The sequence below is a fragment of the Ostrea edulis genome, chromosome 2, assembly GCF_947568905.1.
Source record: "Ostrea edulis chromosome 2, xbOstEdul1.1, whole genome shotgun sequence".
In the NCBI taxonomy this organism is placed as follows: Eukaryota; Metazoa; Mollusca; class Bivalvia; order Ostreida; family Ostreidae; genus Ostrea; species Ostrea edulis.
This window is the reverse complement of record NC_079165.1, coordinates 10,364,497-10,388,031: the sequence shown is the minus strand read 5'-3', so window position 1 is coordinate 10,388,031 and position 23,535 is coordinate 10,364,497. Positions and strand designations below refer to the sequence as shown.

The 23,535-nt window shown below is 33.6% G+C and overlaps 1 protein-coding gene and 2 long non-coding RNA genes across 3 annotated transcripts in view; 1 reads left to right on the top strand and 2 right to left on the bottom strand.

Annotated features, from left to right (window-relative positions):
• The window catches only part of LOC125678727 (uncharacterized), an 8,984-nt gene extending 6,095 nt beyond the window's left edge, over positions 1-2,889 (bottom strand). Inside the window, exons 1-6 of the mRNA XM_056156657.1 lie at positions 2,610-2,889; positions 2,135-2,162; positions 1,492-1,551; positions 1,152-1,288; positions 447-514; positions 204-295 (exon numbers count right to left, since the gene is read on the bottom strand). Coding sequence (XP_056012632.1) covers positions 204-295; positions 447-514; positions 1,152-1,288; positions 1,492-1,551; positions 2,135-2,162; positions 2,610-2,867 — 643 coding nt within the window. The 5' untranslated portion in view covers positions 2,868-2,889. The remainder of the gene's footprint in view (positions 1-203; positions 296-446; positions 515-1,151; positions 1,289-1,491; positions 1,552-2,134; positions 2,163-2,609) is intronic.
• Positions 2,890-5,970: 3,081 nt separating this feature from the next.
• Positions 5,971-8,480, top strand: LOC125681152 (uncharacterized). Its single transcript, XR_007372170.2, has 4 exons — positions 5,971-6,196; positions 6,791-6,949; positions 7,116-7,226; positions 7,417-8,480. It is a non-coding gene; the product is annotated as an uncharacterized LOC125681152 (long non-coding RNA).
• Positions 8,387-10,222, bottom strand: LOC125681153 (uncharacterized). Its single transcript, XR_007372171.2, has 4 exons — positions 9,957-10,222; positions 9,541-9,674; positions 9,053-9,290; positions 8,387-8,715 (listed from the first exon to the last, which is right to left on the bottom strand). It is a non-coding gene; the product is annotated as an uncharacterized LOC125681153 (long non-coding RNA).
• Positions 10,223-23,535: the final 13,313 nt, after the last annotated feature.

Here is a 23,535-nt window from a genome sequence, read left to right as displayed (position 1 = left end):
ATACCAAAAATCATTTCATTATCTCAAGGCACTGAAAAGGAAATGTCTGAAGACAAGAACTATGATAGAATGGCAGAATAACAGACAGAAAGAAGTAACACTATTGATGCCCGACCATTTCATGACGGAGACATAAAATTGGTATTTGACAATCAGACATATAGTAAATATGTGCATAAACATTTATGGCATGAAATACTTACACTGAATGACTCTCTCTTCAACATCAGAATTCAGCCCTTTTACAAACATTGAGATATGATTACTCATATCTGTATTCTCATCATCATGTTGCCTGAAAATGTTATTGGTTCAGTTGGAATAAAAATCTTTTTAAATTATCTGGTATGAGATTTTATTATCATCATTTTATTCACAATTAAAATGCTAGCAATTTCTATGTAAATAATATTATAAAAAGTGGACAAAATAATATTGATACTGACTTCTTGTTGTCAAACATCCAGGTATATCCCCTTTTCTGACCATCACTGTATCCATCTCTGATTGCATTCTGCAATATGAATAAAAGACATTATAAATATGAAAACATTATGTTGTAGATAGATTGTTTTGATACCTTTTAGAATTGTTTCCATTAAAGCATTTTCATGTCAAATAGGCACAATTTGATAGGAATGAAATTTATTTACAGGGGCAGATCCAGGCTATTTTCTTAGAGGGGTGTCCAAATTTTGGGGGGAAACAAATCACATTATTCTTGGGGGAGGTGCAACACTTTTTTTGTTGGGGGGGGGCATACAAATTATGATATGGATCAGGATGTTATAACATCCTTGACTCCCCCTCCCTTGATCACCCCTTTCTATGTATGCCTAATGCTCATGTGCATGTACGTAATTAGATTCACAAAAAGAATTTCAGTACTTTATTTCACTTGAGTTTGAGTAAGTGAGGAATAATGTCAGTGAAGAATAATGTCAATCTTTCATCAAACTCCAAACTATACCATGTCATACATGTATGTCATATTATGCCTTACCACAAATGTGCTTTAAATTGTCAAATCATAATTATTAAACACACACACAAACACAAGCAAAAACAAACAAACCCCACATTGTTTTAACTATTGTTGTCTACTACCAGTATTTGATTTCAGAAAACATTGCAAGATGTATAGTGCTTACACGTATACTAGGTGGTACAGTAATTTTCTCCTCAACTGGTTTCTCTTCTCCCTCTTGTTCTCTTTTCTCTAGCGCTTTTAGTCTTTTCAGGATTTCGTCCTGTTTTTGAAGGATTTTCTCCAAAATATTTCTTATAGCTAAAACAATATCATTGTTAGATATATTATGAACATAACACAGGAACCGGGGTCAATACCATATCACCCCTAATAAAAAAACAAAAGGCTTGTGTTTTTTATTAGGGGGTCGTATGGTATTAATTGACCCCTACTATTATTACTATACAGACAAAATTACCGGTTCCTGTGAACATACACATGCAAGTTTTAAACAGGCAAACCTGACCCACCCACACCTTCTCCCTCCCTCCCTCCCTCCCTCTCTCTGACCCAGGTGCACACTACAAACACATACAAGATATTTTATTCACCAACCAAGGGGCCCGGAATTTAAGGCATTAATTGTAACATATAGAAGTATAATTTAAACATTATTTCATGCATTGAATATTTAGATAAACAAATAGGGCCAATATAGCCAGACAGGGTTTTACCCAGCATTTAGATGTTACTACCCATTTTGAATTAAAGGGGAATTTTTAAAAATGCAGTCATTGAGCTTCCAGGGGATGGTGGTGGGGGACATCCATGGAATATAATATCCACAGATCATTACAGCCATATAAATTGATTGATTACTCATTTTATCTATAATGTAAGTCTGACAATTATAGAAAATGACTTGGAATATATTTAAAAAATGATTTTTGTTGAAAATTCTCATACAATTTTGTCAAGTTTCTACAAATGAAGGGGAATGTTTTATCTGTGGAAGGGGAAATATCCATTTGTTGCCAAAGGGGAAAGGTACCTTATACCGGTAGTAAAAACAACCTAGATAAATCCCTGCAGCCTACTTATAGGTACATTTGTTTGGTTGGCAAACGGGTGTTTCATCGCTCACTCTGGTCCTTGGCCTCTTACTCTCTAAAGTTGGAGTATTCTGGAGTTCCTAAGGTAAACATTAAAGAGAAAGTAAAAAAATTAAAAAAATTCGGAACACCTCTATTGTGAGGTTGCTTTTGAGATAAAATCCGAGAGTATTCCATTATCGGATTACCTCGCCGTTTTCCTCGCGTTCTAAGGGCGAGGTGATCCGATTGTTAATTTTTCCCACAAGAAAAAAAGCGAAAAAAGGTGAAAACAGGCGAAAACAAAATAAGATTGTAAATCTTTTATCAAATCTTAAATAACCATTATAATTATGTTATCTACTAATAATCATATTTAAAACGTTTCTGAATGAATTCGAAACTAATGGTATTACTGTGTAACTTCCTAACTACGATGTAAACAATAGCCTAGCATCATCCAAAAATCTACTACGCTTTCGGAGTAACCTGTGATGCACTTTGGATAAAATACCAAGTATTTTGCATCTTCATCCAAAATGTTTCACATATAAAGTAATTGTAGAAGTTAAGATTCCATTAAAACGACGTGCCTGTGAATGTTCCTCATCATTTTCCTCTTCCCCCGATGAATCGAAGATGGCGGGCAGAATCCGTCGTCTTTTCATGGCGTTTGGGGATGGGGAGCTAGCCCTGTGTGCCTGTTGTGCGGACAAGGGGTTCAAACTGAAGGAATCTTCTTCATTACCATCATCGTCACTGAAGATTCTCTCAGACTGTGAGTCGGGATCAAGAGGACGGCTCATTTTCTCTTACTCTCAAATTCAATAGGCCTATTCAGTAATGGTATTGGCAGAAACAGCTAAACTTTGACGAAATTCCCGCGCGAGAGGGCAGGGTTCCCGCGCTAAAGGGGGCTTGGGCGGAAATTGGAACCCCCTGAAACCCCACTACTTGTGAGATGCTTTGGAGGCAAGCACAACATCATTTTTAAAGATCTTTATAGAATTTTCACTGGTATGTATATTATATGTCTATGTTTTGTGTTAGTTAAAATGAATAGATTGACATATTTTGTATTTATGCCAAAAAGGGGGGAAATGAAGAAGAAGATTAAGGAAAAAAGCAATATCATAGTGGCATTGTGGTTGAGAAACGAAGAAAATGCACTATTTTCAAGTACTGTACATATTGCTAATTGAAATAAAACTGCATGAATTGGTAATATTATATGTAATTTGCAAAAGTGATTTTTCATCAAGATATTAGATTTTGTTTTCTTACCTTTAAATTGCTTGTTTATAGGTACATGTATCAAAAGTGATGAGCATATACTCTGATGACTCCAACTGAAACCCCACTACTTTTTAGATGCTTTGAAGGCTCAAGCACAACATCATTTTTAAAGATCTTTATATAATTTTCACTGGTATGTATATTATATGTCTGTGTTTTGTGTTAGTTAAAATGAATAGATTGACATATTTTGTATTTATGCCAAAAAGGGGGGGGGGATTAAGAAGAAAATTAAGGAAAAAAGCAATATCATAGTGGCATTGTGGTTGATAACCGAAGAAAATGCACTGTTTTCAAGTACTGTACATATTGCTAATTGAAATAACACTGCATGAATTGATAATATTATATGTAATTTGCAAAAAGTGATTTTTCATGAAGATATTAGATTTTGTTTTCTTACCTTTAAATTGCTTGTTTATAGGTACATGTATCAAAAGTGATGAGCATATGCTCTGACGACTCAAACAAACAGCGAATTGTCATCATTTAAAAGAAGAAGAAGTCCACCTCATTGTTGTCTTACATGTATGAGTAATCTTTAAAAGGTATACATTAATGTATTTTTATTTTCAAATGAAACTAAAAAAAAAAAGATGATATAACAATGACCTGTGGTTACTTGATGTCCTAAAGAAGGAAATTCAATTTAAAATCATTGTATGGAAATCAGTTTAAATCATTGTATTCTCCTTCAAAGGGGAGATAATCACAAAATGCAAAAATAGGGTGGGGTCATTTAAAAATCTTCTCATCAAGAACCACTGGCCAGAAAAGTTCAAGTTTGTGAAAATCATAGCCCCTGGGGGTAGGGTGGGGCCACAATAGGGAATCAAAGTTTTACATGTGAGTATATAGGGAAAATCTTTTAAAATCAACTTTTCATAAACTACTGGGTCATAAAAGTTCAAAATTACATGAAAGTTTCCTGACATTGAGTAGATCCAAGGTCTCTTGTACTATTTAAGCTAGGGCTTTCATATTTTGTATATATATACATTCTTTATGTGAATACATTTCATGTGATGCAATGGTGTGTTATCTTGTGACCTTGACCTGGAAGTTTGCCCTACCTTGAAAAAAAATCTGACCTATTCAATATGTCCTGAACTATTTAAGGTATATCTTTCATATCTTGTATTTCTTATTGCAAGACCTTTCATTTCATATCATGACCTTTGACCTTTTACTTGGAATTTGACCTACTTTTAAGAAAACATAACCCATAAAATGTATCTGAAACTATTCTAGTTAGGGCTTTCATATTTTGTATATAAATCCTTTATGGCAAGACCTTGTGACACAATAATGTGTTTGATATTTTGCCCTTCTATGGAAAAATGGGATTTATAAAAAATCTTTTTTTAGAATTCACAACAGCTGAACTATGGCAGGGCCGAGGTGACTCAGGTGACTGATATTGCCCATGGGCCTCTTGTTTATTATGTTTCTGATATACTTCTTTCATGACAGGCAGCATGGGTAAACACAGCATGGAGAGCAAAAGGAAATTCAGACAAAGGAAAAGGAAAGAAAACAGACAAAAGAAGAAACAGCTTAAAAAAGCAAATATGAAAAACCACATCTGCCTCTGTAATGCTTCATCTTTTGCTTAGACAATACAACAATTTCATCATCATCACCATCATCATCAACATCACCACCATCATCATCAACATCATCATCATTATCATCATCATCATCATCATCAGTCAAGCCAAAAGAAAATCAAAATCTTATAACATTCACCTCGGATCCATTGTATGTTCGTTTCATGGAGTACAATATGTTGAAAAAACGTGTTGCAGCCATTGAACAAAGAGAAGGCTGTTGAAGGAAACAAATGTTATAGTGGAATGCATGAACTTTAATGTATTTAAGAGCCATTCTCTGTAACCACTTAAAAAAATTCGGCACGCATAGTCACCGATTTTCACGAAACTCACCTGAATGAAACATCTATATAACATATTCAAGAAAATATATTTTAAAATAAGATAGTGATCATGGTTGCTATGGAAACAGGTACAATTTTATCAAGTTTGGCTATTTTCTAGAATTTGGTAGTTTTGGCACAAAAGTTGAATATAAAACATTATGAATAGTCTTAAAATTCTAATTTTCATATTAAATTATAAAACAGATCCCATATTTTTCATTTAAGAAAAAAAATGAATAATGGACAATCCTAAGTGATTTTTATAATTGAACAAATCTGTAAAATTGTGTTTAAATTCAATGGTTTTTATGTCTTAATAACTTTTATTCGCATCCACCTCAAATAAAGTGACACAAGTTTTTAAAACAACTAATCTATGTTCTTCATAAATCTAAACTAAAACTTTTGGGAATCTGCCTATTTCATACAATTTGAAGTGAATGATTTATGGGGGGAAATGCATTCTGTAACCAAGAGTTATTCCCCTTTGAAACTCTTCAACGTGAAAAGGCAGTAAAATTACATAGAAACAGAAATAATATGGCGGGATAATGTCTTACTGCATGCTGACAGAAGTTTAGACGAAGACATGTGGCATTCAAAATATTCTCTCCACTCACCCACACGAAAGGAGAAGGTGTGAGAGACATATCTCAGAGTACCAGCGTTCTAGTAATAGGGTCTGTAAGTCTCGTTTGGTTTCACTTTCGGTTTTACTACTTCCGGGTACAACAACATGTGGAATATATAAAGTCGTAACAGAGAATTGGCGCTAATATGTAATTTGGTGTATTGTTAAGCGATCGGCTGCATACATGAGACTGGGAAAACCCTGCCATGTAGTTTATTTAGGTTCCTAGTCGATGCTACAGTAAGGAAGCGGTGGATACAAAGATGTAGGTACGTAATATTATCACAATTCAACGAATAATCATGTCAAATTAACACACGTGTGTATAAACTGACAGAATATACTGGACGTGTTGTTTAGATATTACAGAGGGGGTAGGCCTACAAAAGATTTTGACAGAGGAACTGATAAAAATAAAATAATAGGAGCAAAAAATTACATGTACTAAAATTTCATAAATGGGGGGGGGGGGGGGGGGAGTTTTTCTTCGTTATTGATTTCAACATTTATTAACATCTTTTACTACATAATTCCCTTCTGTCTGAAAAGGGGAAGGAACACTTATTTATTGTATCAATATAGAAAAAATAACCTTGCTAGGAAAAGGGGAAAGGGTTGACAGGACATCCTTGATACTACTTGCCTTTATATAGGCCCCTGCATGATTAAATTTTGTATAGTGTTTCAAGAGAACTGGCATATATCTTTATTGTATAATTATGTAAAAATGACACATGGCCTTGAAAAGAATGATTGTAACACTCATATTCTGTGCTTATTTCAGAAACTACAACTTTGTTATGTATTGAGCCACTTTAAGTCAATAAAAACAGCAACTTATGGTATATTACTTTTTTTCATAGACACAAAGTTACGAAACCTGCTGAAGCAGAAGCATCTGCTTCAAACGTACATATAGGAACCGAAGTTGATACTGCTACCAATATATCTGTACCAGACAACAATGAAGTGCATCTACATGATCACGAGTATACAGCATCAAACCCTCAACGTTTAAAAAGGTACAGTGTACGATACAAGTATTCTAGTACATCAAACCTGGAAGTTACAACGGTTGTTAAGTTTAGTGTCAGGTGGTTTTTCTGTATTTTCTTCATTCTCATTTCAGTGTTATCTAAATTTATATTCACACCAAATACTATAATGGTATTGCTTTTGTTCTTACAGCTTCCCTTGAAGACTAGGATGTTGTAAACTTGCAGTGAGAAATATACCTACTTAATTAAAGGAAACCATTCTTGACAATTGGGAACATCATAATTGAAAGACCCTGGAAAGGTATGTTTTAGCGGTTCATTAAGGAAAAATGAACAATGCACTTTCTATACACTGACTAGTTATCAATTTCACAGGTCAGCGCAGATTTCACAATATTCAATTACCTAGTAATTTTAGGGGGGTATAAATGTTGCTGTATACACCATTTTCTGTGGATATTTTTCATATATTCATGAAATTTTGTTTGAAGGGATCATGAACACTGTTGGGAGTGTCCATTCAACTGAAATATAAAAGTCAGAAGAATTGAAGATTGCAATGGATGCAACAGAAGTGACCTAATATGACCAAATTGATATGAATAGCCAGTTTTTCGCTTGCAGTAATGACAAGAGTCGCCACAAAGAAAAGACCTTAATGTGTATTACACCTAATGCAGCTTATTTCCAATCTGTGCTGGATACAAATCTAATTTGGCAATTGTGAACCATTATGGCATTTTAGAGAAGTTGCAAGTTGGTGATATATTCCTGGCGAACAAAGGATTTTGTATATTTGACAAACTTCCAAATGACATGACACTTAATATCCCATTCTTTCTTACAAATAAATCCCACTTCTCAAAAGAGGATGCACAACTTTGCTATAAAATTTCCAGATGCAGAATCCATGTTGGATGGGAAAATGAGAGAATTTTTTTTTTTTTTTAAAAATTCCTTAGCCATATTCTATCATAGTATAGATATTGATCTGACAAAATATTTCAGATTTGTGTGGATCATGTGAATTTGCAGGTTCCCCTTTTGAAGGAGATTGCAGATAAATCCTACAAACTTATTAGATTAATTGCATGTATATATATACCTTAAATCTGCACATACCTGCCACATTGAATTTTTAAAGTTAAAAGTAATGAATATCATATATGCAATATAACTTTTCTACATATTTATATAAATATAAAGCCTTTTATATTCATATGAATATAAAGCCCTTTGGAACGTCTCCATCAGAATGAAATATTCTCGAGAGGAACGTTAAACAATATACAATCAAACATAAAGCCTTTTGTTCTCATTCTGAAGGTTTTCAAATCTGCATTATTAAAAAAGAAGTAAAATCCATTGTTTTAGTAAATGCATGTAATTGAATGATTTTTGTAAAGCTGGACACTGTGTCTATACATGCATGTATTTTGGTTCATCTAAAATAAGAAAAACTCTGTCTATAAATGTTTATTCAATAAATATACATGTAATTACATAACTTTGATAGATGCACCACTGATATCATAATAAAGTATATGTACATGTGGTTATGTGTGTGTGTTTTAGACTGCAAAAATACTTCATTATTATAATTAAACTCTATCACGCGTAAAAGGTTGACCATAATACATCTTTGTCAATGTGAATTATTTGAGTGTCACTAGGAATCCACACTAGAAAATCACAGCATTGGGTGTCTTTCGGGTGGTGTTGTCCTTGAATCTGATGCCAATATTCAAATTTTGTTTTGAGGTGCAGCGAACCATCCCTTGCATCACTTTCTAAAATGGCAAATGTCATTACATGTATTGATAAAATATACATGATTTACAAGTGCTCTGATTAGTGGTGAAAGTATTATACTGCAATATGCATACTTCTTTTGACATAGATGTACTTCAGTATTCAAAACTTGATGCAAGTAAAGTTTATAAAGAACATTAGCAGTTCAATATCACAATGAAGCCTATTTAGTATTTGTATTTCATTCATAAAATGTTACTTTAAAGTTATAATAAACTTGGATACATCCATGATAATATATATGAATACATATATGTACAGCTAATGTACATGTATTAGGTACACATAATTGTTCAATCTATAATGCTGACTTACCAATAGGGAAATCCCAACATTTGCACAGGCCTCTTTAATTGTCATTGTTCAAGCTGAAAATGGGCACTTAGCCTCAATTAAGAATTTCAGGGTTGCTGAAAATGGCCTGCTGTACCTTCGGAATGAGGATGCAGTTAATTCCTCCATTGTTGTTGTGACCTTTGACTGTGCCGACTTTGGATGTTTTATCCAACTACTGGCTATTTTACCTTGAACAGTTTTATTTGCCTTCTTATATCTGAAAAATTCCAATATATCTACATGTAAAAATTTTATCTTCACAGTTCGAACCCATTTATTACTTACTTTGGGTATAGATAAGTTTATTCCAATTTGGGCTCAGAGGGCATAACAGCAAGACAGTTTATAAAGAAAGAAATTTCTAAAAAGAAAGAAAGTTTACAACATATAATCTTTTAATTATCATAATCATAATAGATATAGATCCAAACATGTATTGACATTATTTTTATCTTTAAATTGTGTACCTGCCTTTGAAAATTTGCTGCCATATGAAGATCGACACTTAGACTGCCCCATTATGGGCATACTGGCATCAGACATCCACATTAATGATGACTGCACAATACACAACACCTTTATCCTCAGATTCAAGGCATATCTATAAAATAATTTTCAAATATTAAACAATCTTAACCCATCTGTGATGTAACTGATATAGATAGGCACATTAATGAGCTTTGCTTATTGAATATGTATACAACTGTACACTGCTGGTACGTACATGTAGTATCGTTGCCCCCCCTTCCGATCGTACATTCGTATAAACACAAAGCAAGTTTTATGCATAATCCGTTTTTCTTTTCAAGTATTGATATATTTTCAATTGGAATGATTTGAGAATATAAAAACATATCGTACATCTCATTACGCTTTTACCAACCTGCTCTTTATCTGCAAGACGTACCCTCGTCGATGCTTGTACACTGGCAGTTATTACACGTAATTCGTCAAACACGAAGCGAAGAATCCTCGACGACTCCACTATTGCTTCAATTCCCATGTTTATCTCGTTAAACTTCCACATAATCGATTGATAACGCTATATCTATGTATACCACTCTCTACACAGTGCAATTTGAGATGTTGATGTACCCGGAAGTTAATAATCTCGCTAAATCTCGGCAATCACATGACGAGACTTACAGACCCTATACAGGTAATTATTCTATTTACTTTGAAATCCATTCACAAGCCTAGAATTAATCAACTTGATCACAATCATTTGATGTCAAATGTTTTCATAGACATTGTGTACAATTATGAATTTCTCTAGATCTGCCATATAGCATGACACATGTATATGATGTGTGTGCGTGCTAAATATTCACCCTTCAACTCGCCACTGCTTCAGTTGTATTGATATGACGTCAAAATGTAGACTGTGGCGTCACACATTACAGTACTTAGATCTACTGCAGCACACTTTATTTTGTAGGGGATCGTATGACTAGGGTGAAATTGAGATAATAAATGCAAAATCGTTATCATTATTTGTTTTATAATAGAATGAAGTAATAGAATCATAAAAAAAATCATAGATATTTATTCATTTGAAAAATGCATGACCTTTCGTTAAATATATACATATAATTTAAGAAAAGAGACGCCCTGTTGTGATTAAGCCATTGAATACTTTTTTTTGCTTTTGCATTGATACATGTACATGCCAAAACATTGAATAAGCTCTCCTTCGTGAAATAAAGTAATGGGTCATAACATTGAATTTTATCTCTAATCTTTTCTACTTGTATTAGTTCGGGGAGGGGGGGGGGGGTGGTTATACATGTACAGATACTCAACTGAGAAGTGAATTGAGGTGGGGACACTATTCAGTTTTATTAGTTATCCATGTATTAAGTATTCTTTACTTTTGATGATACTTTAAAAACATTATCAATTCTATGAATAAATTCAATTAGGCCTAATTAAACAGAATTGAAATATTGTAGAAATACCAATACTGATACACCTTAGCCTATACATGTTATGCATGGGGAAATATTTTAGAAATACCAATACTGATACATCTTAGCCTATACATGTTATGCATGGGAAAATATTTTAGAAATATCAATACTGATACACCTTAGTGTATACATGTTATGCATGGGGATTTACTCTTATTTTTTTCTTTTTTGTTCAGCTTGATTTTGTTTTCATTTTACACATGCCACTAACAAAACAGAAGTATTTATTAAGGACATGCAAGCAACATTTCTGACATTTTCTCTGGATTCTTTCTCCATTTTCTCGATATAAAGAGCTATTGTATGATTTCGGAAATAAATTCAAATTTTATATTGTAGTAATATTACTATATTTATATACCGGCCTGGGTAGCTTAGCGATTATATAACCTATCTTGTAATGCAGGGGTCCTGGATTTGATCCCTTCTTTGCTAAAATATATAATTTGTACTGTCCTTATATATACAACCTTCTGTAATACATAACTTTTGATTGCAACAATTAGAAACTATCAAAATACTGAGTACCGGTGTGCTATCTCTAAAACAGACATGGTAATACGACGTACCCGGAATTTTTTTTTGTAGAAACGAGACAGAGTGCACATTCATGAAAATTGATATATATTATTGAGAAACGTCGCACAAGTCCTCAAGTGATAAAACACCGCAAAACAATTCTCACTGTTTTGAATATTATAATTAACCCATGTGTTGATTAATTGAGGTCATATAATCACCTTAGAGTTTAGATAAAACTAAATCTAGATAAAAATACATATATTTAAGTAAGTTATTACCTACCGTAAGAAAAGGGTTTGAATAAGATTTCATTCAAACATAATTTAAGGAATACATATTGCAGCTACATGTAGTAGTAGATGCAGATGACATGGGGAGAACAAGTAATACATTTTAGATGGGACATAAGTTTTTGATATGATTGCATATATTCATCTTGGTATTTCTCTTAAAATTAATATTATTTATTGATTTTGTAGGACGTGTCATATTGTCATTTTGGTGGGGGCCAAGTCAGAAGCATCAGTGTATGGTTGATGCTTATGTTGCCTCAAAGGATATGAAAGGGTGTGGTTCATTTAACCGGAAAGAAGCAGATCACATTATATTTTAGTTGCCTCTATGCTATTGAGAAGACGATTAGCTATGATGACTTTTTTTGTGCAAAATTAGAAAAAGATTGTGTGTGCTTATCTTGTCTATTTTGTAATATATGATTCTAAAATAAAGGTATACCATTTATAATAGGATACGATTGTGAAATATTCATCATCGGAACCCACTGCTCAAAGGCCGTAATTTAAGCGCCGAGCATGGGCCTAAATTTTGCAACCCTCACTGACAATGGTGACGTCTCCATATGAGTGAAAAATTCTTCGGCGGGACGTTAAATGATAATCAATGAATCAACCCGTGGGTTCCAATGATGTCAGATATTAAAGATATTGACTTTCCCAGCATACTAAATGACTTCAATATGACCATCATTAGTATGTTACAGTTACAAGCAAGATCTTATTATGATGTTGAAATATAATTCACATACCTATGTTTAAAAAGATACGTTAAACGAGTGACACTGATGAACGTCCATAGAAAATAGAGGCCCTCAATTGTTTTGAATCAAATGCCAAGGTCACAAGTCAAGGTCAAAATACTTCCTCGTAAGCAACTATGTAAATTGTCAAGTCATGTATTAAGAAATGTTAGTTTAATAGATTTCATACATGGTACTGGCATAATATTTCTTGCACATACATAGTAAACAGAGCTAATATTGAACTGCAGAGGGGGGGGGGGGGGGGGGGGGGGGGTAATTCCTCATGAATCGATGATAAATTACAATCTTTATGTATCCTATTTAGTTTATTTAACTTGAACAATTTTTAAGATCAATGATTCAATTTCAATGTCACACTTAATTCGATTGGCAAGGTGAGAAAATGTACATGATAGTTTGAAATAACTGAAATATTCAAATATGCATTTTCTAAATATGGTAGTTATTTTGATGAATTCTAAAGATATACAATGCAATTTGTGATACATGTACAATACACAAATAGAAACCATGCACATTTGAAAGAAAAAAAAAATTAAAACAAAAATACTATGCATTGATTTAATTATCTGTTACAAATTAAGAGTTTTTATGATTGAAGAACATGCATGATGTATAACAAAATGAGATTTACTTGAAAAGAATGTGAACATCAAGTTTGCTATTTTGTGATATTTTGTTACCATAGCAACAATGTAATATGAATTATCTATCAGTATTAATATTTTACCAACTTTAACATTGACTTCAGTTGAATCTGTCTATAAAAGCATTTTTATTTTTGGTCTAAAAATTTATTTATTTTGCATGGATTTCGAATTTGAAAAGAAATAGCAATTTTCGTTTCCATGGCAACCAACATGAATTCTCATATTAAGCTTGTTAAAATTTAAAATCCAACATCAATAGCAGTCGGTTATTAAGATTATATACTTTGAATACATAGAAAATTGTATTTTGAATTACATTGAAAAATGCATCTCTACTGTCATATCATGAGGAAATGCATCATTTTGTTTCCATGGAAACACAGCTTAGATGGTAGATTCCCAAACATGTCTCATTGTTATATGATAGTACTATATCTAATGTATGTTGTACAAGCATTTATAGATTTCAAGCTGAATGCGGGAATTTTTATCCATCATTCAAATTTGCCTCTAAATTAGCTTTTTCAGAATGTATCAAACAACCCTCTTTTCCAGACAGAATGAAAATATAACAGAATTATTCAAACCTTTAACTAAATATCAAACTAAATAATAAAAATGCTATATATTATCATTTTATAATGATTAAATAAGAACTCAAACAGCTTAATCCAGCATAGTTGAATAAAAAATGTCATTTTTCATGTGAAAATTGACTCTTTTGTGACCTGAATGGCATGTACGTGTTACCATGGCAACAGAGTTGCATAGCAACCAAATTATGATGGTTTTACATTACTTATGCCAGATTAAGTCGATGTGCCAAATTTGAAAAAAATCGGTGACAGTGCGTGCCGGACCCCTTATATAAATGTTTAAGTGGTTACAGAGAATGGCTCTTAATGTTTTTGTGGATAAAATTAGAACCAGTAAAAATTGCTTTTATTAAACTTTAGAGTCTCTTATGGACGAACAAACAAAATTACTAGTGCTAAGTGATAAATTTTAAATCAATTAAATACTGGTAGATTACAATGAATTAAAAGCATTTGAATTGACATGAACCCATTGTTTCAAATTTAGTGACAGAGACTAAAACTCACTCTCGTATCTAAGTGAAGATATGAAATAATTTTTTTAAGGCATACAAGGAAGTGAATTAAAAAAAAAAAGGAAATCCTCACACCGATGTGCCATGGAGAGGTGTTTTCATTTGAAATGATCCTATAGTCAGGCAGATATGGAGAGGTGACCCTAATTTTTTCCCCCTGATAAATGATAAAATTTGTATTGTAGTATAGGAGAGGAGAAAATATATGGCTGGACCGGGAATCAAACCCGGGACCCCTGCATTACCGGTCAGGTGCTTTAACCACTGAGCTATCAAAGCACGGTCCATATAGCCCTAACTATTACATTATTTTAACTTGTACTTGTTACCTTAGGCTTGTATCAATCAAGTATCCTATTATAGTATTTCTATTGATAGTAAAATGAGTTCATGATCAGAATTGGAGATCCTCATGTCTATTTGCCATGGAGAGGTGTTTTCATTTGAAATGATCCTATAGTCAGGCAGATATGGAGAGGTGACCCTAATTTTTTTTTTTATAAATGATAAAATTTGTATTGTAGTATAGGAGAGGAGAAAATAAATGGCTGGACCGGGAATCGAACCCGGGACCCCTACATTACCAGTCAGGTGCTCTAACCACTAACCTATCAAAGCACAGTCCATATAGCCTTTACTATTATATTACATGTATTTTAATTTGTACAACCTTTGGCTTGGATCAATTAAGTATCTTAGTGTAGTATTTCTATTGATAGTAAAATGAGTTCATGATCAGAATTGGAGATCCTCATGCCTATTTGCCATGGAGAGGTGTTTTCATTTGAAATGATCCTATAGCCAGGCAGATATGGAGAGGTGACCTGGCATAACCTTTTTTATTTTCATTTTCAAAATAATTTAATTAAAAATTGCAATATGAACTTGTACTGAAATATCATTATAGTAGTAGGAGAATCCTTGTGCCTACTTGCAGTTAAAAGGTGTTTTTCATATCAGTTCATCCTTAATAGCCAGGCAAGGAGAATTGAACCTTTTATCCAAGGAAAAATTGAGATCAACACAAAAGAGATTATTAGTTCATATTGTTTTGTTATTTTTTTCTTTTTCAAAAGTAGTTCATCTTCATACATTTTAATAAACTGCTTCTATATAAGGAGGATATGATGGGGGTTATTTAAATCTTTTTGACATTAAAATGAGGCAAGTACCATGCACGCATGCAACTACGGTATATTACCACTTAAATTAGATAATTGATATATTATTATAAGTTTGCATAATCATATTCAACACTGTGTACTTCAAACTTTAAATTTTTTTCTTGTGTTTACTGATCACATAGAGTAGTCACTTGCACTAATGGAGACATACATATTTCATTAATTGTGCAGTACAGATGATACTTACATGTGTAGCAATGCATCCAGGAGCCATCTTTCCATATTTTGTCACCATTAGAGTTTACATGTTATTGGACTGTGTTATGTAGTTTTGTTATTGTTATGCGGATTTTTATTCTGTGAAAAATTAAGCGGTTTTTTTTAAAATTGTAATACAATATGCCATTTGCAGCAAAGCGTCCACGTAAGATTTGCACAAAATGTAAATTAGAGTTTTCAGACAGACATTTTCGGAGACATGTGGAAACATGTAGTAAAGACCTTCCACTGTCAAATGCATATAGTGATAGTGATGATAGCAAAACAGATGATGATGTTCATGAGGAAACTGCACTTTTTTCAGATGATGAAGAGATTATATATAAAAACTATGATATCAAGAAGAAAACTGTTGCACACAAAACTTTTTGTAATATTAGTGAAGAAGATGCTGAAACATTTTTTGATGATGACTTTGAAAACAGTGCAGACATTTTAGTGAGCAGTGATTTTGACTCTGATATTGAAGATACTGACATTTCTATCGATACAGATCTTGAAGAGCATAAAAATGTATCTGAATCAGAATCAATGAATGTGTTGACACGAGTTATATGTAGTATTTTGGTACTGTGGCAGTCAGTATATAATGTGTCTGATTTAGCTGTTGAAGCTTTGTTGAAGCTATTGTCAACTGGATTTTGTTTTTTATGTATTTTTTCTGCAGTTCTTCAACCATTAGTAAATGTTTTCCCTCAAAATCTGTACTCAATGTCGAAAGTTTTAGCTAGCAGCAAGGTGCAATTTTCTCAGTATGTTGTGTGTAGAAAGTGTTTCACACTGTATGAATTTAATGATTGTTTTGTAAGAGTTGAAGGGACACAACAATCCAGACTTTGTAATCATATATGCTATCCAAATCATAGACTTCCACATATGAGTAAACAATGTAAAGAGTTTTTACTGAAAGACATAGGAGAAGCAGGTGTTCCAAACTTTGTACCATTTAAGACATATTGTTACAAATCACTAAAGTCGTCATTGGAAACCTTTGTAAATCGTGAAGATTTTGAGGATAAATGTGAAAGCTGGAGATCTAGAAACACCCAAGAAAATGTGCTTCATGACATTTATGATGGAAATATCTGGAAAGATTTTAATGGTGGAAAATATGATTTTTTAAAAGAGAAAGGCAACTATGGTTTGATGTTGAATGTAGATTGGTTTCAGCCTTTCAAGCACACCGATTACTCTGTAGGAGCTATTTATATTTCATTTTTGAATTTACCAAGAGAAGAGAGATTTAAAAGGGAAAACATAATTTTGATTGGTATAATACCTGATATGAAGAAAGAGCCACCAACAAATACACTTTTTCAACCATTAGTTGATGAATTAAATGAGGCTTGGCATAATGGATTTTTCCTGAAATCTAGGAAATCTGGAAAACAATTTAAAAAGTTTCGATTGGCTCTCCTCTGTGTAGGGTGTGATGTGCCAGCGAGCAGGAAGTTATGTGGATTTTATGGCCATATGGCTAATTTAGGTTGTAACAAGTGCGAAAAACAATTTCCAGGTGTTTTAGGGGAAAAAACATTTGGTGGCTTTGCAAGAAGCAATTGGCCCATTAGAACAAATGACCACCACAGGGAAGTTTGTGGAAAAATTTCAAAATGTTCTTTAAAATCTGAGAAAGAAAAACTAGAAAAGAAGCATGGAGTTAGAGTGTCATGTCTTCTAGATTTAGACTATTTTGATCCAATAAGAATGACACCTATAGACCCTATGCATAATCTTTTCCTTGGAACTGCAAAACGTATGATTTGTGTGTGGAAAACTAAAATGATCTTGAAGGAAAGTGATTTTTTAGTTATTCAGGAAAATATTTCAAATTTGTTTTGTCCATCTGATATTGGCAAATTACCTAAAAAGTTTTCATCTTCTTATGGGTCATTTAATGCTGATCAATGGAAAAATTGGACTCTACTTTTTTCAGTTTATGCTTTGAAAAATGTCATACCTGATGAACATTTGGAATGCTGGAGAAAGTTTGTATTAGCATGCAGAAGGTTGTGCTCTAGATACATTTCATTAGGAAATGGAAAGGTGGCAGATGCTTTGTTGATCAATTTTTGTAAAATTTTTGAAGAACTGTATAGTGAAGAATTTGTAACACCAAATATGCATTTTCATTGTCATCTGTTAGACTGTTTGTTTGATTTTGGCCCAATATACTCATTTTGGTTGTTCAGTTTTGAGCGAGAAAATGGAATTCTTGGTTCTTATCCAACAAACAGAAAAAGTATTGAAACTCAAATTATGAAGAAGTACTTGAAAGAAAATTGGGTTAGGGAAAGACGAACAGATTTTTATTTTGATGAAAAATTCTTGTGTTTATTTGATGAAGTGTCCAATTGTCGTACTGAAGGTGTGCGTGGAACATTGCATCAACAGTTACGATTATCTCACAATATTAGTATTGTACAAAAAGCTTCATTTCAAACCACTTTACTGTCAGTGGACTGGAGCAATAATGATGGTATCTTTGTTAAAAGATTTAAGGGTGAAACATTAACTGATGTAGAGATGGATAGACTTCAAAATATGTATTCTTTTTTGTATGGTGATAAGCAACTGACATTGTGTTCCTCTATAAAAGCAGGAAAAGAGTTGTTCCTAAATGGATCAATTTTAGGTTCAAAGCATAGTCGAAGTGTACGTTCCTCCTTTATTTTAGCTTTCTGGTGTGGAGATAATGGTGAACTTGTACATACTTATAATGATCTCACACCACATCCAGGTCAGATTGTCAGATTTTTGGAGCACAAAGTTATGATCGATAGCCATAGTGAATTGAAAAGTCATTTTTTGGCAAAAGTTATGTGGTTTAAACGCCTCCCATATTCATTTAGATTTTCATTTGGAAAACCTGTGGAAGTATGGTATAGGAGGCAGTATGAGCAAGAAAGCTCATCAATGTATATACAGCCACCTGCCAAAAGTTTATAGACAAAATGGCGGATCTAAATTCCAACTTCACGGAAGTGGCTTGTTTTTTCTTTTGTAAATTCTATATATAGATAACAGGGATTCCGTATGCATACCACATATAAGTACAGGGTCTTGTGTCGTCATATGTGACGTCATATGTTGGTATTTATTTGATGATCGTCTGACACAAGCTTCTGAATGTAGCTATGGGAAAGTCTAAGAATTTATCGCCAGCTGTGAAACAAATTGTCGTTGACAGTTACAGACAAACGCGAAATTATTCTGAAACTGCTAGGGTATTGAAAATGGACCGGAAAACCGTGTATGCTGTTGTAAAACGGTGTGAAATTCGAGGAAGTTCGGGAAATGCTAAAAAATCGGGACGCCCCAGAAAAATGGACGTTAGAGACGAGCGCCAACTATTGCGGCTTGTAAAATTTAACCGTACCACTCCATTAAAAGACATAACAGGACAATTTAATCAAGGTAGGCAAGTTCCCGTGTCTGAAAGATCAATTCATCGTTATTTGTCAAAAAATAAGTACCATCGACGTGTATGCAGGAAGAAAATTAGGATTCGGGAACAAAATAGGAAAAACCGTGTGGCATGGGCGAGAGGTAAACGACGGTGGACTGTTGACTATAACTGGTCAAAAGTGATCTTCTCTGATGAATGTAAAGTTGTTTTGGGACAAAACAATCGAGTTTATATTTGGAGAAAGGCAGGGGAAGAATGGTTACCAGCGTGCATCAGCCCCGGCGCACCACCGAAACCTGCTATGAGTTTAATGTTGTGGGGATGCATTACCTGGAATAGAGTTGGCACACTAACGGTGGTTAATGGCAACATTAATGCAAATAAATATATTGATATCCTTGAAGAACAATTGTGGCCGGTTGTAGTGAAAAATTTTCCTTCTAACGATTACATATTTCAAGATGACAATGCCCCGGTTCACCGTGCCCGAATTGTACAAGAATATAAACAAATAAACAGAATTCCAGGTATGTTTTGGCCAGCACAGTCACCTGATGCAAATGTAATTGAAAACATTTGGTTTCTGTTGAAAAATAAACTTAAACGCAGACTTTCTAATATAAACATTTGTCACTGACTTGGAGAGAAATATAAATGACATCTGGATTAACATACCCGTTACTTACATACGGAACCTCTATCGATCCCTACCTTCCATAATGTTGAAAATGATCAGATCAAAGGGATATATAACAAAATACTGAGGTAAGATTTATTCTCTTTGTAATTTCATAGCCACTGAAAATCCGTATTACGTTGACGTTTAGACGTTGACGTCCGCCATTTGTCTATAAACGTTTGGCAGTTGGCTGTACCTGTTCAGAGAATCAAAAGTAAATTTGTGTATGCTACTGAATGTATAATGGGAAAAGGTGTTATTGTAGTTTGCCCAAGAGAGAGATATATGGTGTGAGCCAAATTTTTAGGTCCACTTCTTGGTGGTTTTTTTTCCAGCTTTTCTGATCACCTGTTGTCTGTCGTCTGTCTGTCTGTAAACTTTTCACATTTTCGATTTCTTCTCCAGGACCAGTGGCCCAATTTCAATCAAACTTGGTACAAATCCTTGGGTGAAAGGGGGATTCAAGTTTGTTCAAAGGGGAAATGATCACAAAAATGAAAAATAGGGTGGGGTCATTTAAAAATCTTCTTTTAAAGAACCACAGAGCCAGAAAAGTTCAAATGTACATGGCAGCTTCCTGACATAGTGTAGATTCAAGTTTGTTAAAATCATGGCCCCGGGGGTAGGGTGGGACCACAATAGGGAATCAAAGTTTTAACATGCGAAATTATAGAAAAAGCTCTTTGAAAATCTTCTTCTCAAGAACTACTGGCAAGGCCAGAAATGTTCAAATTTACATGACAGTTTTCTGACATAATGCAGATTGAAGTTTGTTAAAATCATGGCCACCATAGGGTGGGGTCATAATAGTAAATCAAAGTTTAACATGAAAATATAATAAGAAAAAATCTTCTTCTCAAGAACCACTGGACCAGAAAAGTTCAAAAGATTTACTTGGCAGCTTTCAAACATTGTGCAGATTCAAGTTTGTTAAAATCATGCAAATATATAGGTAAATTTTGAGCCAAAGTGATTCAGGTGAGCAATGTGGCCCATGGGCCTCTTGTTTCATTCATTATCAATATGTTTAAAAAATGAATTATATTTTTTATGTAATATGCATATTTATTACACAATTTAGTAAACCCAAAATTATGTGTAGACTTTGTTTAACCAGTTTTGGCTGATTTCACATTGCTTGAAATTGATTGTATTTTGATGTAGGAATGAAATCATTGTTCAAATTGTCATGGAGGTATGGAGTGATATGTATATCTGCATGCTTAAAAATGCGAATGATTTGGAAAATAAATGATTAAAAAACATATTTATTATCTTTTTCCTGTCAATATATTTTTGATAGTGTGGAGATTAGTAAATAATAGAAATAGACAGAAGCTTGAACTGTTGGGAGGAATCTTTCCAGTCGGAAAGAATTGAGTAAAGAGGATTTGAATATTAGTTGTTATCTTAATTTCCTTTTTAAAAAAAGATTGATCAACAACTTTTAGTGAACTGAAAGTCAATGAAAGGTAATATTTTTCAACCTTTCAAGAAAAAAAGGTTGTAATGACCTTTTCTTCGATAGAAGTTGAGAAAAGGTAATCTTTTTTCACCTTTCATTGAATTAAATGTGAAAGTTCACCTTTTGGTTGCTGAAAGGTAATCAAAGATAAAGGTCCATCTTTCATTAACATTTTGTCAAAAACAAAATGTGATAAAAGGTGTTTTTTCGTGCAGTGTTATAGTGATTCTACTGTTTATTATTATTTTTTTCCCCTTGATTTCTCAGAGATGGCTGGATGGATTTTCTTGAAATTTTCAGGGATGATACAAAAATGAAAATACCACGGACAGTTTTTTTTTCCATTTTTTCAAAATTCACTTCTGGTCGGCAAATATGGCTTATTAGCTGTTCTCGTCCAGCGTTTTTTTTCAGAAACGGTAAAAGATAGAGTCACCAAATTTTCAGAGTTGATAGATCTCACTTTGTAGGCGTGCATTTGGGGGGTTCAGAATGTCGGCCGTCACTTCCGGTCGTCACCGGAAGTGATAAAATGAATCGAAAAATTAAAGTTGTAGCTGTTGAGTCGAAACCTATACCACCCTATCAGGGGTCTTTTGGAGTATTGAAAACCGTTGACTCCACCGGAAGTCGAAACGTCGACTTCCTGTAATTAAGGAAAGACTTTTCAAATTCTCCTTTTCCAATGCCTTAAATCTCGTTTACTAAACAACTGTTTGACTTGTATTTAACATATGTTGTAGACACTATACATGTCTAGATAACGTCAAATATTTTTCGAAAATTCACTTCCGGTCGTGAGATAGGGGTGGACAAATTCAAACTTTGTTTTCTCAATGATAAATATATATAGACGCTTGAAACTTGTAGGATTGATCAACTAGCATTAGGCCATTGTACACATACTTTCAATTTTTTCGTCCGTCACTTCCGCTGTATACGGTAAGTATTTGAAAAAAATGACAATTTTCCGATTTCTTCGAGTGATTTCTCAGAGATGGGCTGGGTAGATTTTCTTGAAATTTTCAGGAATGTCTTATGAAATGACTTTTTCCAAAATTCACTTCCGGTAGGAAAATATGGCCGATTTTCTGTTTCTCAAACGAGATTTTGTCCAGCATTTTTCTAGGAGAGGGTAAAATATAGGTTCATCAAATATTCAGGGATGATCAATATCTGTTTGTAAGCATCCAATAGGGTGTTGAGCATGTCGACCGTCACTTCCTGTCGTCACCGGAAGTGATTGAAATAATCGTAAATTTCAAACTTTTTCTTTTAAATTGAAACCTATACTAGTTTATTAAGTCTCTTTCAAAGTGTCAAAAGAATATTGACCCCGTCAGAAGTCAAAACGACTACTTCCGGTTTCTTAATGAAATACTTTTTTACTTTTCGTCTCTTTGTCCCCATGAATCTCGTTTATATTTGAAGTGTTTCATATGATTTTCACATGTCTTAAGAATAGTATCAACTTCTAAAGTTTTGACAATTTTGTTTTTCAAAATTGACTTCCGGTCGGTAGTAACCTACTACTTTCTCTTTCTTTAGTCTACTTCTTTTTCTTGAGAACTCTTTCAGATAGAGACGTGAAATTTTCAGGGAATATATACAGTAAAGTGTCGCTATCATTTATAGGAAAACACATCTGAATAGTACTTCCGGTCGTCACCGGAAGTTACAAGAAATGAGTAAAAAATTCGATAATACACTTCTCATTTATTGTTAAAGTACATTCTCTGACATATTTGAATGGTTTTCGTAGGAACCGAAAGCTCTTTACCGGAAGTGATCAAACGAAAGACCTTCTCATTACTAGTAATGAGTGTCTAGTTATTAGGGTCTTCCGTCTTCAGCAATACCCAGACCAGTCCAGAATTCCATGCTGACTCATATGGTATTTCACTGCTATCTGAAGCGGGAAAGAGGGTATAAAAAGTGCCATTTTCTGGTCTTTCGGGATAACATTTGACCTTGACCTATTTTTCAAGGTCAAGGTCACCCAACCTGTTCCAGTGGTTTCGGTGTCTCTACGACGAATACTTTAGGAGTCGACGATTTCTTACGCAGAAACCGTCAAACATGAGGTGTACTAACTTCCTGAAAGGGTCCTCGAATCCTTTGGTTGAATTCCCATGTCAATTGAACCAAGTCACCTCTATGTTCTGGAAAAGGTCGGATGCTCCTATCATTCAC